The sequence below is a fragment of the Manduca sexta genome, unplaced genomic scaffold (genome assembly GCF_014839805.1).
Source record: "Manduca sexta isolate Smith_Timp_Sample1 unplaced genomic scaffold, JHU_Msex_v1.0 HiC_scaffold_852, whole genome shotgun sequence".
Lineage (NCBI taxonomy): Eukaryota > Metazoa > Arthropoda > Insecta > Lepidoptera > Sphingidae > Manduca > Manduca sexta.
Genome location: NW_023595686.1, coordinates 2,606 through 15,866, shown reverse-complemented (window position 1 = coordinate 15,866; position 13,261 = coordinate 2,606). Strand labels below are relative to the sequence as shown.

Genomic DNA, 13,261 nt, shown 5'->3' with positions numbered 1-13,261 from the left:
TTCTTATATCCTAAGTAACTAGTATAACACAATAGAGTGATAATCTAGGGATGAAAACGACCCTTTTGGAACGCATACCTTTATGTTAATGTTAAGCTGTTGCGTATTTTATTGATTTATTAGCACTGTCACATTGTACAGTTAGACACATAAGTAGCTAAACAAATTCAAAGCTTCGAATCGCCTGTTTACTTTTGAGTTTCTACTAAGATTTGTTTATTACAATCAGAATAAAACAGGGATTTACTATTCTTCACATAAAGGAAAAAACAATGTTTGCAGTTGAATTTAACATGTACAGGTGATTTGAAGTTTTCAATTTGTTCAGTTCCTTTTGTGGCTGACTGAACTTATATTAAAAATACTATGAGATGAGTACAACTAGCAACTTTTATAGAAGTAAAACTAGATTTTATAGCGGTTATTTATTATTATTTTCTCTCGAAGTTTCAGACTGCATCCTTCATGGTCACGGGGCGGACATAGTAGTGACAGCAGTAAATACGTGAGTGTTCAGTCCGTTTGTTTGTGTGCAGGTCACGGGCTGGGCCGGCTGTGGCAGCAGATGGTGTCGGTGCTGCCCACCGCCAGCCTCGAGGTGGCGCGCGCGCTCTGCGGCAAGTACACGTCGCCCGCCGCCCTCATGGAAGTAAATATCAACAATTACGTACTCAGATACAAAATAGCTGAACAAATTCAACATTTCAAACTGCTTTTACACATTGACTTGACTGAAAGTTTCTTTTTTCTTTATCTAGAGTAAAGTAAACCATTTATAGTTTATTATAGTGAAAAAAACACGACGTTTGAAAATTACACAAAAGTTTAAAGGTGATTTGAATGAAAACTAAAATTTAAGTAACTTCTCAAGATCAATTGATTGGTATACTTACTGTTAACGCATAACATAATAAAAGTAGGGCTTGACAAAATTATTATATTCACGTTTCCTTAGGTTACAAATTACATGTCAATTCGGCAAATTTTGCGTGCACCAAGCCGCACGGTGTCCTCGTGCGGGCGTTCGTGGGCGAGTGGCGAGGCGGCGTGGCCGGGCGAGCGCTGTAGCAGGCGCCCCCGCACCCCTCGCGGTGCGCTCTCTCCCCGCTGCCGGGCCGCATCCCCGCGAGCCCCTTCGGCGGCGAGCCGCGGCGCTGGCGCGTCACGCGACATACTCCCGGCGCTGGAAACCTTAGCTCGTAAGGATTTCAGGTTTCGGAAGAGCTGCAATTCTGTTGAGTGCTCGTCGCACCACTCCTTTGGCAGTGGCAATGTCTGCGACGCGCACCACACCGTCAGGTCCTGGAAACAATGCAGACACACGGCCGAGACGCCAATACAATGGTGGGGCATGTTCTTCCTTCAAAAGGACTAAGTCGTCTTTCTGTAAGCCGCTCGAGCTTGTGCGCCACTTGGTTCTTGTCTGCAATTCTGCTATGTATTCACGGCTCCAGCGCTGCCAGAAGTGCTGTTTGAGCTGCTCCAATCGCTTGAACCTGTCGAGGCGATTCTCGTTAATGTCTTGAAAATCCGGGGATGGAAGCGATGCAAGAGGTCTACCAATCAAAAAGTGGCCCGGGGTTAAAGGATAATAATCGGTTGGAGAGGAGCTCAATGGACAAAGGGGTCGACTATTTAAAATGCTCTCTATTTGCGTGAAAAGGGAAGACAATTCCTCATACGTGAGGTGTGCAACACCTAACACTCTAGTAATGTGAAACTTAGCGGATTTCACACAAGCCTCCATTAAGCCGTTGAAGTGAGGAGCGTATGCAGGAGAGAAGCGAAATTCGATGCCTTCGCCAGCGGCAAAATCAATTACATTATTAGCATTACATTTAAAAAATTCTCCTAGTTCGCGTGAAGCAGCAACAAAATTGCTTCCATTATCGCAAAATATTTGCTTTGGCAGGCCTCTCCGAGAGATGAAGCGCTTCAAAGTTAAAATAAAGGCGTCCTTAGACAATTCGCTTACAGCTTCCAAGTGAATGCACTTATATCTAAAGCATATGAAAATGCATAAATAACATTTCGTAATCTTACAGCCGCGCCCCTTGCGATCAGCAATCAGAAATGGTCCTGCAAAATCGGTGCCAACCGTAACAAAAGGAAAATCCGGCGTAAGTCTTTCGGCAGGGAGATTTCCCATTATATTTTTCATGGTTTTGCCTCTAGAACGACGGCAAACCATACAGTGGTTTACAACGCGCCGCGCCAAGTTTCTGCCACCGATGGGCCAAAAACGCGTCCTTAAGGAACATAATAAAGCTTGAGGACCTACATGCAAAAGTCGCTCATGTTCTTGTTGAAATAAAAGCTTGGTAAAATTGTGATTCGGGCTCAGCAAAATGGGATGTTTCATGTCAAAACTGTATTCTGATGCTTGGATTCTACCCCCTACTCTAATAATTTGATCGTGTAAAAATGGGTCTAGCGCAGCAATGTTTGACTTAGGATTTAATGACTTGCCCTTTAAAAGAGTATCATATTCCTTGGTGAATGACTCTATCTGTGAAACATAAATTAATGAATAAAAGGCCTTATCTAATTCTGAAATAGTTAAAGAGTCTGTGGATTTGCAATTTGGTTTCTTGCAATTGTTAACAAATCTGTACATATAGGCTATAATGCGTTGTAATTTTCTTAACTTAGAATATTTATGAAAGTCAATAGTTGGCAAATCTGGATGAGAAATAGCTGCAGAATGAGACTTAACTTCTGGCAAGTCTTTCAATTCCATAGACTTCGGCTGACTGCAAGGCCAATGACACCTAGGCAATGATAAAAAATTGGGACCATGCCACCATAAATCGCAGACTGCAATCTGCTGAGGATGTACTCCACGAGAAAGAAGGTCAGCCGGATTGTGTTCAGTGGGAACATGATGCCATGAATCTGTGTCAGACAGTTCTCTTATAGCTGCGACTCGATTGGCAACAAAAGTTTTTAAATTGGAAGAGCCATTACGCAGCCAGCCAAGGACTACACTGGAATCCGTCCAGTAAAAATGTCGCGATATGCCGATTCGCAAAGCTTGAGTTACCGCGCACGACATCTCAGCAGCGAGCAATGCTCCCGAAAGTTCGAGGCGGGGTATCGTGATAGGATTGGAGGCAGGAGCAACGCGAGATTTGGCACACAGAAGGTGGATGTGCGCCTTTCCTTCTGTGTCGGTTGATCGAAGGTACAAGCATGCACCGTATGCGCGTTGAGATGCGTCACAGAAACAATGCATTTCCACCGCAGTTGGATCTGCTATGGACGTCCATCTAGGTATGGACAGAGATGAAATTGACTTAAGACCATCAATAAATTGTTTCCATATTTCAACAACTTGGCTGGGTGCAGGATCATCCCAGTCAAGTTTTAATGACCATAAGGTCTGAATTAAAATTTTGGGGATTATAGTAGACAATGATAATAGACCTAAAGGATCAAAAATCTTGAATGTAGTGGATAAAATTGTTCTCTTTGTAATAATCTGAGAATCTACCATAGTAATAGGAAATTGAAGAGTGTCTGAAAGGGGATTCCAATCCAGACCAAGCGTGTTTGTTGATTGACTTAAATTTAAGTTGCCACTTGATTGAATGCTGTTGGAAGAAAGGATGGATGGTGAATTAGAACGATATTTTCGCAGATTAAAACCAGCCTTGGCAAGGATCAAATGCGTTGATTCTTGTATCTTACACAATTGGTACTCATCGTCACTAGATGTCAGCAAATCGTCAACATAGAAATCTTTTTGGATAATAGTTTTAATTAAATCATTGTTGCATTCCTCACCTACTTGCCAGAGGCACCTAGTTGCAAGATAACTAGCGCTAGCAAACCCATACGTAACAGTGTTAAGTTTGAGCGTTTGTAATGGTTTGTCTTCGTCGTTCCGCCATAGAATCAGCTGCAGATTGCGGTCAGATTCGTCAACTAACACCTGCCTATACATTTTTTCTATATCCGCTGACAATACATAGCGGCCTTGTCGGAACCGGATTAAGATATTGAACAGAGAGTCTTGAACCGTTGGCCCTACCATTTGTATGTCATTTACAGATAGCCCAGATGAGGTACGAGCTGAAGCGTCAAATACAACGCGAAGGCGTGTGGATTCACTATCCTCCCGAATGATTGGGTGATGTGGAACAAAATAGGCACACTCAGGTTGATCCTTTTCTGATGTGGACAAATGTCCTAGCTGAGAATATTCTTCCATAAACCTTACATATGATTCCTTTAGTTCGGGTTGTTTACGAAAGCGGCGTTCGAGATTTAGGAATCTCCGTTTGGCTATGAGGTAGGAATCACCTAAATGCTCTGGACTTTCTAACAGGGGCAGCTTGACACAGAAACGACCTTCTGGATTACGTTCCGTGTGCTGCAAGAAATGAGCCTCACAAACCCTTTCTTGGTCTGTGAGAAGTGGCCTTTGTGGCAAACTTTCAATTTTCCAGAATTTCTGTAAATCATTGTGTAGCTCTACTAAACTATCGTTGTCTGCCATGCTACTAAAATTACATTTAGTGGAGGATTTGATATCAAGACAAGCATCCAATTTAACATTATATATTGGACCAGCGATGAGCCACCCTAGCTTGGACTCACGCAGGATAGGATTACCATTTCCTAAAGAACGCTGTTTGGTTCCTATAATTGTCCAAAACAAGTCGGCACCTATTAGCAATCCTATGTCAGAAGGTTTGTAAAAGTTGGGGTCTGCTAATTTAATGGACCGCAAATCAATGTGTGCTATATCTATCAGTGACCTAGGTAATTTTCCGGATATTTGGGGTATGACTAGACATGAAATCTTGGCACTGAAAGAACCTATCCTTGACCGGAGGCACACATCGCAACGCTTTGAATTGAGTTTGGCAACAGTGTTGCCTATACCAACAACATTTTGAATATTGGAATGTAAAGAAGTTAAATTTAGTTTCGCTGTGAGAGCTTCAGTTATGAATGAAGACTGGCTACCACTATCTAATAGCGCCTTAGTAGTGACAAATTCACTCGTGGCCGGATTAATTATATCAACTAATGCAGTACATAGTAGTGTCTCGGAGGAAGAAACAGTTGATAATGTAATAGGCACAGAATTGTTATCATTTGTGTGGGATTCTGTTGGAATATGTAGGAGCGTGTTATGACGCCTTTTACATTTTTTACATGTGCCTGGCATCTTGCAGGCATTCTGATAATGACCCCTATGCAGACAATTGCGACATAATTTTAGGTCTGTGACTATGGTTAGTCTATCATCAATTGATTTTGATTGAAATTCTGAGCACTCATAATTCCTATGGTCTTTGTTGTTACAAAAGACACACTTAATAGACCTTGGTGAGGATGAGTCACCCCGCTCAGAGCTAACAAATGACCTTGGGTTTGAAACTAAATTATATTTGGTGCTCTGATTAGGATTGGTATGCAACTTGGAGGTTTTGTCATGCTTACTGCGATAGACAGACTCTAGAATATCAGCTCGACCCTTTATAAACGTCATAAAATTCTCTAAACTGGGTACTTCGAGTACGTTGACATTTGATTGTATATACTCCTCCCATTTAAAGCGCGTATTGGAGTCTAACTTCGATGAGACCATGTGTACGACTAAGGTATCCCAATGCTCAGTGGGTTGCTTTAATGTATTAAGAGCACGTAAATTCTTTGTGACATGATCTGCTAGGAATCTCAAGGATTTATCAGTCTCACGCAACGGCTCAATATTGAACAAGGACTTTAGGTGATTATTTATGAGTTGACGAGTATTGTTGTAACGTTTGCAAAGAAGATCCCAAGCTTCAGGATAATTAATTTCGGAAACTTCAAGATTACAAATTACCCTAGCTGCTTCGCCCTCTAAATAGGAATTTAAATAATGAAATTTATGAATATTATTTATTTTAGAATTATTGTGTATCAACGAACTAAAAGTGTCGCGAAATTCTAACCACTTATTAAATGTTCCGTCAAATTTACTTATTTTTATGACTGGCAAACGGAATCCAATGACTTCTTGATCATCTTTGTCGATCAAAGTGACATTACCTTGTTCACTAGATGAAACATTTGTTGTACTACACTTCGAAATAATATTTTGGGCTTCAGCGATAGAATTGTAAAAGGACTGCTCGACATTTTCTCTATTGTCTAACTCTGCACTTAAACCTTTCTCGTCTAACGCCTCAATACTATCTTGCACACTGTCGAATTCAACGAATAGGGCCTCTATTTTAGCTAACCTTTGCTTTAGCACGTTAATCTGAGTTTGATCTAACATTTGACCCTTTAAAACTTCTAATTGATTATTAAACTTAGTTACGCGGCCTTTAATAGACGCGCGTTTCAAATTGAGACGTTTGTAATTATTTTCCTCCATCGTAATAAGTAAACGTGCAAATTTAAAACAATAGATTAGTTAGAAAAATATATTGCATGCATACGCTTGCGTAGTGGACTACTACGCTCCTCACTTCACCGAGCGCGCCGCGTCGATCTGGATAAAACCGGTTCACGCCGCGCTGGCCGGTCACCGCGCCGCGCAGCGTTGCGCTGCGCCGACGCGACTTTTGGTTTTTTTGGGAAGAAGCTCTGTGCGAAGCCCTGCCGCGCACCGCAATAGCTGTAAGTCATGCAACGTAAGCACAAGAGCAGGGAGTGGGATAGCAGATTTCGAAAATTAGGCGTGCTGGAATGCCCAACCTGGGAGTACAAATTTAGCAATAAATCACTTTAAATATGAGGCTTGCAAACACAAAAATAATGCGGCATAAAATAGTTGCATGGGAAATGACTCAATTTTATTTGAGACGATAAATTTGGTTACCTACGCACGTTAGGTACCGCACCCGTGTTACGGAATTGGCTTAAGCTTTGCTTTAATAAAATAACTGGGTTAGTATATATGCTTTAGCTTTCAAGCTGTAAATAGGCGCAACTGAATGCAAATGATAGGCAGCTTGTAAATGGCTTTGACTTAGCAACAACACACAATGGAACAGCCTTGGTATAATGAAAACGAATTTGGTTATAACCTTGCAACAACGAACACAAATAGTCGACAGGATTATAGGTAAAGTTGGAAATAAGAAAAGGAACGGGCTCACTTAGACCGGCAAACTGTTGTGATCCGCTGGATTTGGTTCTTCGTTTCAGGTCCACGTTGGCTGTAGCCGCCTCACACGGCCGAGACGACGCGACGCCAACGTGCCACGCCGATCCCGTTGAAACCAGTTTGCGTTGGATCCGAAGATTGCAGGTCCTGTCACGGTCGCCAATTTTATGTTAACGCATAACATAATAAAAGTAGGGCTTGACAAAATTATTATATTCACGTTTCCTTAGGTTACAAATTACATGTCAATTCGGCAAATTTTGCGTGCACCAAGCCGCACGGTGTCCTCGTGCGGGCGTTCGTGGGCGAGTGGCGAGGCGGCGTGGCCGGGCGAGCGCTGTAGCAGGCGCCCCCGCACCCTCGCGGTGCGCTCTCTCCCCGCTGCCGGGCCGCATCCCCGCGAGCCCCTTCGGCGGCGAGCCGCGGCGCTGGCGCGTCACGCGACACTTACTACAAGCGAAAATTGTTTCTGTTAAGAATACTTTTTATTCAATTTACAAAAAGTTTAATTTTAATTACATTTTGGACACTAGTAGGTTAATGAAATTACATTGTGGTCTGAGGCACTATAACTTAAGACATCTTGCGGCCCGAATAAAGACAAAGTTGAATACAACTGGTCTAGACCAATTAAAGCAGACGAGGTTTTGTTTCAGGGTATGGAGCGGCCCACCGGTGTTGGAGAGTTAGCGGATCTAGGTGTGGCCAGGACGGGCGTGCCTGACTCCAGGGCTCGGCGGCTCGGCCCGGAATTCGCACGGAAATTGCATTTATTGTATTCGTCTAGGAACGGGAGTATTGTCGTAGAATAAGGTTATGTCATGGACTGATATTTATGTAATTTAAGTTTAATAAATCGATGTAAAGAATTGTTTTTTTTTTCCTATAATAAAGCTTATTACGACCATTCTGAGTTGCCAACTATAATAATTACGTGGGACTATATTTTAACTAATCATTTTAGAGTTTTGCTTTAGCAATAAATAGGATAACAAAACAGTTTAGATAATATGAATGAACACAGGTCCTTGTATTATTGTATTATATACATACATCTATTGTTATGGGTTTGTAAAAATCCGCCATGCATGATAAAATAATCCTAATATCGGCAGCAGAATAAAATGATTAAATTAATTTTGTCAGCAACACTGAAAATGCTGTCAAATGTCATAATAGTAAACTCCAGCATAACCTCAATTTTATGTAATAATTGGAGCCGGAACGCACATTCTATTACATTTTATATAAAAATATTTGTACTTCAAAATGAGTGTATATTTATCAAGACTTGTGTTACCTTCCTTGCGGGGTGCTGCTACGAAGTCTTTTCTGCACGGAGTAGCGCCTCCGAAAATCAAATTAAACTATTCAAATAGTAATATATTTCGCATTTTCCAGCATTTAGTAACAAGAAACTACTCTAGCGATTCGATACAACCAACAGTAGCGTTGGATAACGCCACAATACCGTTGAAAAAGAAGATAGTTCATAAAAAAGCGGTAGCTGAGGACCTAAGTCAGAAAGAGGGTCATTATTTGACTCTAGCGTATTGCACCGCTGATTGCTACGATCTGAAGAGTTTGAAGGAGGCGTTGGTGCAGCAGAAACTGTACGAGCCTGGAACGTAAGGTTCATAATATTTTATTAATCATTAATTTCTTGTGTTCATTGCAATAATGTTTTGCAATAATAAATTGAAATTATTTTATTAATGGCAATATTACCGGTATTTATTAGTGTAATTTATAGGATATTTTAATGGCTTATGTAATTTTCAATATATTTTAAGTTTAGAGGGAATGATGCAACAATAACAATTAATTGCCAAATGTTATACATCTTCGCTAGATAAAATGTGTAGCTGTGTAAACACATTTTATAAAAATGTTAAAGAACTTAAAGACATATTTAAAGTTTTCTTATGTTTACAAATGTGTGAATAAAACTATCTTTTATTTATCTATTTATTTTAGGAAGATTCACAGATAAATAACATCAGTAGAGGTTAAACACAAAATATAGTCCTATGCTAATTACAAATCTTCACCATTAAAATTTTCAGATTTTTTATTATAATCAGTAAACAGATGTATTTAACATTTTACGAAGAAACATCCTTTTCCTTATGACAGCAAAATAGTAAAGAGTTGTATATGTACTGTTAAAAATAATGGTATATAACTCCTGTGCAATTTCCAGGTTGAAAGCCCATGAAGTAGGTGATGTTTTGGTAGCAAATGCAGTGTACACAATTGGCTCTGAACCCAGGGAGATAATATTCTTCAGGGAAGGAGCTGTTGTGTTCTGGAACTGTACCGAGTTGGAAGCTAGCAATGTGTTGGCATTTCTGAAACCGTGAGTATTTTTAATACATTTAGCAGAGCCTTAATATGGCTAAGTAATTTTTTTTAACAGGATAGAATATATAGAAATAGTTTGGAGTATGGCCTGATTATAAGTTGTCACTATCTTATAAATGAATGTTACAGAGCTAGTTTGGAAATGGGGAACTGAAAAGGATTTATAAGGCATTAAACCAGGGTATTGATAGCTGTTTTAAATATAAAACCAGAAATTATTTTGTGCATTTGTAATATTTTACATGTGGTTATCATAATAAAGATGAAATGTAATAATTGTCTTAAGGCGATACCTCAAGGTCCATTTTCATACATTTTGTTTCGGCTTTAATCTGGGTAACTAAACAAGTATTGGCAAAAGAATTTAAATTCACGTCTAGTTAGTGATTAGTTCTCGCAGTTGAAAGAAAAACGTAAAATAAGTTAATATATCATGGATATTTCGGCCTTTAAATTTCGTCATATTAAATTTTAAAGGCCGAAATATCCATGATTTTTTGAATATTGACCTTGAGGTATCGCCTTAAGTTCTTTTGAGTTCTGAGTCCCCAATCTCAATTTAATTTAAATTAATGTTCAGTTCTTTTGAATATATGTAACAAAGAATAAACATTTTGTACATACATAGAAATCAGAAATAAAATGAACTTGTAAGTAATATAGTTCTGTATATTTCCTTAAAGTAAATAAAATTAAATTCTATTGTGGGCCGCATATGATTAATCATTACAACAATAATTCAAACTGTTTTTTTTATAATTTTGGTTCTTATTATAGTGAATTAAGTTGTATATTTTTCATTTAGATATGAGATCGAAAGTTATCCAAGAGAAGTTGTAGAGAAGGAGAGAGAAGTGATGACATACTTCTATCAACCAAATGTGTAAGTACTTAGATAATTACATAACCAAAATGTAGAGGGGGACATCTTGAACCAGGCATGAGGAATGCCACAAAATGTCTATCTGGTAAATGGGCAATAAGGTAATTCACTATTTTTTTTAATACATTTATCAATAATGTACCTCATCCTAAATATAACGGAAAAAGAATTTTCAAAATCCATGCAGTGCTAAATAAGTTATAAAGCTTTGAATTTTGGTAGAAGGGGTAGCTTTCAAATAAGAGTAGTAGCAAACTGTGACCTCTTTGTGACACCGGCTGTAATGCAGCGTGCTTGAGAAAGAGAAAGCGCGATAAACCCAACGCGCTTCTGCTTTTTTCAGAACATATATGAATAACTACAATCTATTTTGATGCTGATGTCACAAATGAATTTTTTTTACGTGTTATTTTCTCTTTCATTTAAAATAATGTACAAAAACCAACATAGGAAATTCACTCTGTTGTCAACATATGCCAAAATCAAGGATTGAGGCAGAGTATGGCTTGTCGTTACTTTTCAATATAAACTTAGCATTTTCTTTTTACAGATGTGCGAAGTACACTCTGTAAAATGATTGTTTGCTATTAAAAGTGAGCAATTTTTGTTTGTTTGCAGTAAGAAGTGTCATCTCCAAGAGTCATGTTTTGTGATGGTGCCCGAAAGGGATAACTCTTTGGAAAGATATACATTCAGGTAAAAAATTAAGTTAAATACCTACCTACCTATATTCTTTATTTCTCACCGAGTGGATACATCCAGGCGCGGATTCAATGTGAAACTTGTGGGGGGTCATAATTACCAGTATTTTTATTTATGTATATATTTTTTTACACTAATTGTTCATTACATTTCTGTAGATAAAACAAATATTTCTATATCTTTTTAGATTGTCCTGAATATTAATATACTTTTATTCATCATTACAAATATGAATAATATAGTCAATAAGAGGTTTCGACGACATGTACAGCTATATTAACTGTCGTCTTTAACTGCACTGTATCAAATAAATAAGCACACTTTAAACTATTTAATGTTTAGTCACGCGATGGTGCAGTCGGCGCGGCTGGGCGCGTGGGAGGCGCGGCTGGAGGCGCTGGCGTCCTCCGTGCGGTACCACACCGCCTCCATGGAGAAGGAGGGCGCCGCTCATGTCGATAAAAAGGAGGTAAGCTGTTTCTAAAATAACTTACCACCTGAATTTACTAGATTTCATCATTATAGGAGGTTTCAGATTTAAGGATTTTGGGTAAGTAAATATATTCCAGTGATATTCTAATTCGATCAACTTTTATTAACATTAAGAAACTTAAGGATCTAAAGTTTAGATCATGTGACTTATTCGTAACCAAGTTTTTAGATACATCTTGCTTCCGGGTGCGAAGTAGTGTTTTTGTCAAAATATTTCTTATATTATGAACTCTAATCTTTCACAGGTAGTCCGCAAACTAGGCGAGTTGTTCTCTCTCCGACACAGATTGAACGTTGAATCGGACATGTTGGATACACCAGACTTCTACTGGGAGGAAGAGGAGCTCGAGAGGCTCTACTCTAACACCCTCGCATACTTCACCATATCTAGGAGGACCAGGGTATGTCACTTTAAAAGTATCGACAAAACATGGTTTTAGAAGTAAAGTTTTCAACAGTTTAAAAGGCAGTTAGCAGTGGTATTAAGTTCATTGTTTCGGCCTGGGTAACTGGCAGTGTGTTAATTTAAATTACGTTAGTGATTATAGTTTCGCAGTTGAAAATGTAAAATATTAATAATCATGGATATTTCTGCCTTTAAAATTTCGTCATATTAAATTTTAAAGGCCGAAATATCCATGATTATTAATTATTTTACGTTTTCTTCAACTGCGAGAACTAATCACTAACTAGACGTGAATTTAAATTCTTTTACTTGCCAATACTTGTTTAGTTACCCAGATTGCGCCGAAACAAAATGTATGAAAATGGACCTTGAGCTACCACCTTAAGGCGAGTTGAGGAAGAACATTGGCTTACAAAACAAGATTTAAAGCGATTTTACATCTAGACTATGGGTTTAGTTAAATTCTAAAGGGCTATAAAATTGTTAGTTATTTATTTTGACTTATATTTTTCTTTTTCTTTAACAATACTCTTTGAAATACGTTCGTATGTTAACTGTAGACACACACGCACTTGCGCAGATATCTGAGTAACACGTGCGTAGTTGTGCGGGAACGCGGTGTCACGCCATGTCTGTCATATAAAAGCGATGTGCGCCTTTGTTAATTCAGTTTGTCTACTAATTTGTTATTATTACAATCTAGGTATTACTCAACATTCCCAACCTCTACAGTAACTATTAATATTCTCTAATTTCCGTCAGGTATTAAACGAATTCGGTTAGACACTGCGTGGAGCTTTTAGAGTTACTATCATCATGGGCGCAAGACAGGCACCACATCCGCCTGGAATGGATGATCATAGCGCTGATCCTGGCTGAGGTATGCTTCGAGCTGCTTCACATCTTCGAGAGGTATGTCGATCGAGACACCGTGGTAGAACATTAGGCAATGGAAATGGGTAGTCAGACTCAAAAAACAATGCAAACATTCAAATCACCTATATTCGTATCCGTACCAAAATATTTCTTTACTGATTTCAATTAAATAAGTTTACTTTTAGATTATAGTTAAATATTTGAATTAAACTTTCGTATATAGGTGATTTGATATTATGAATTTGTTTAGTTATTTTTGACGAAATGAATGATTTCTGTGGTAACTGATTGGAGGTGTTGGTAATTAAGCATTAATAAGTAGATTTATTGTCGAAATAAATAATTCATATCCATGGCAGAAATGACATTATTGTTTGATGGTAACGCTCAAATCACTTTCAATCGAATTTCGATGGTGGTAGGA

The 13,261-nt window shown here is 38.7% G+C and overlaps 2 protein-coding genes across 2 annotated transcripts; one reads left to right on the top strand and one right to left on the bottom strand.

Moving 5' to 3' along the window:
* Positions 1-923: 923 nt before the first annotated feature.
* On the bottom strand, positions 924-6,522 carry LOC119193655. The gene has a single exon (XM_037447289.1). It carries the CDS (start codon positions 6,377-6,379, stop codon positions 1,193-1,195), a length of 5,187 nt encoding a protein of 1,728 aa, XP_037303186.1. The 5' UTR covers positions 6,380-6,522; the 3' UTR covers positions 924-1,192.
* Positions 6,523-8,283: 1,761 nt separating this feature from the next.
* LOC119193656 (required for meiotic nuclear division protein 1 homolog) lies at positions 8,284-12,003 on the top strand. Its single transcript, XM_037447290.1, has 6 exons — positions 8,284-8,742; positions 9,318-9,473; positions 10,284-10,361; positions 10,980-11,057; positions 11,406-11,532; positions 11,801-12,003. The coding sequence occupies exons 1-6, from the start codon at positions 8,384-8,386 to the stop codon at positions 11,993-11,995; spliced, it is 993 nt and encodes a 330-aa protein (XP_037303187.1). The 5' UTR covers positions 8,284-8,383; the 3' UTR covers positions 11,996-12,003.
* The last annotated feature ends 1,258 nt before the right edge of the window (positions 12,004-13,261 follow it).

Excerpts from the sequence above, each read along its gene's own strand:
- LOC119193655 (XM_037447289.1), bottom strand. The coding sequence starts at position 6,379 with ATGGAGGAAAATAATTACAAACGTCTCAATTTGAAACGCGCGTCTATT.
- LOC119193656 (XM_037447290.1), top strand. The coding sequence starts at position 8,384 with ATGAGTGTATATTTATCAAGACTTGTGTTACCTTCCTTGCGGGGTGCT. Across the intron at positions 10,362-10,979 it reads TACTTCTATCAACCAAATGT|TAAGAAGTGTCATCTCCAAG; the intron begins GTAAGTACTTAG and ends GTTTGTTTGCAG. Across the intron at positions 11,533-11,800 it reads CTCATGTCGATAAAAAGGAG|GTAGTCCGCAAACTAGGCGA; the intron begins GTAAGCTGTTTC and ends AATCTTTCACAG.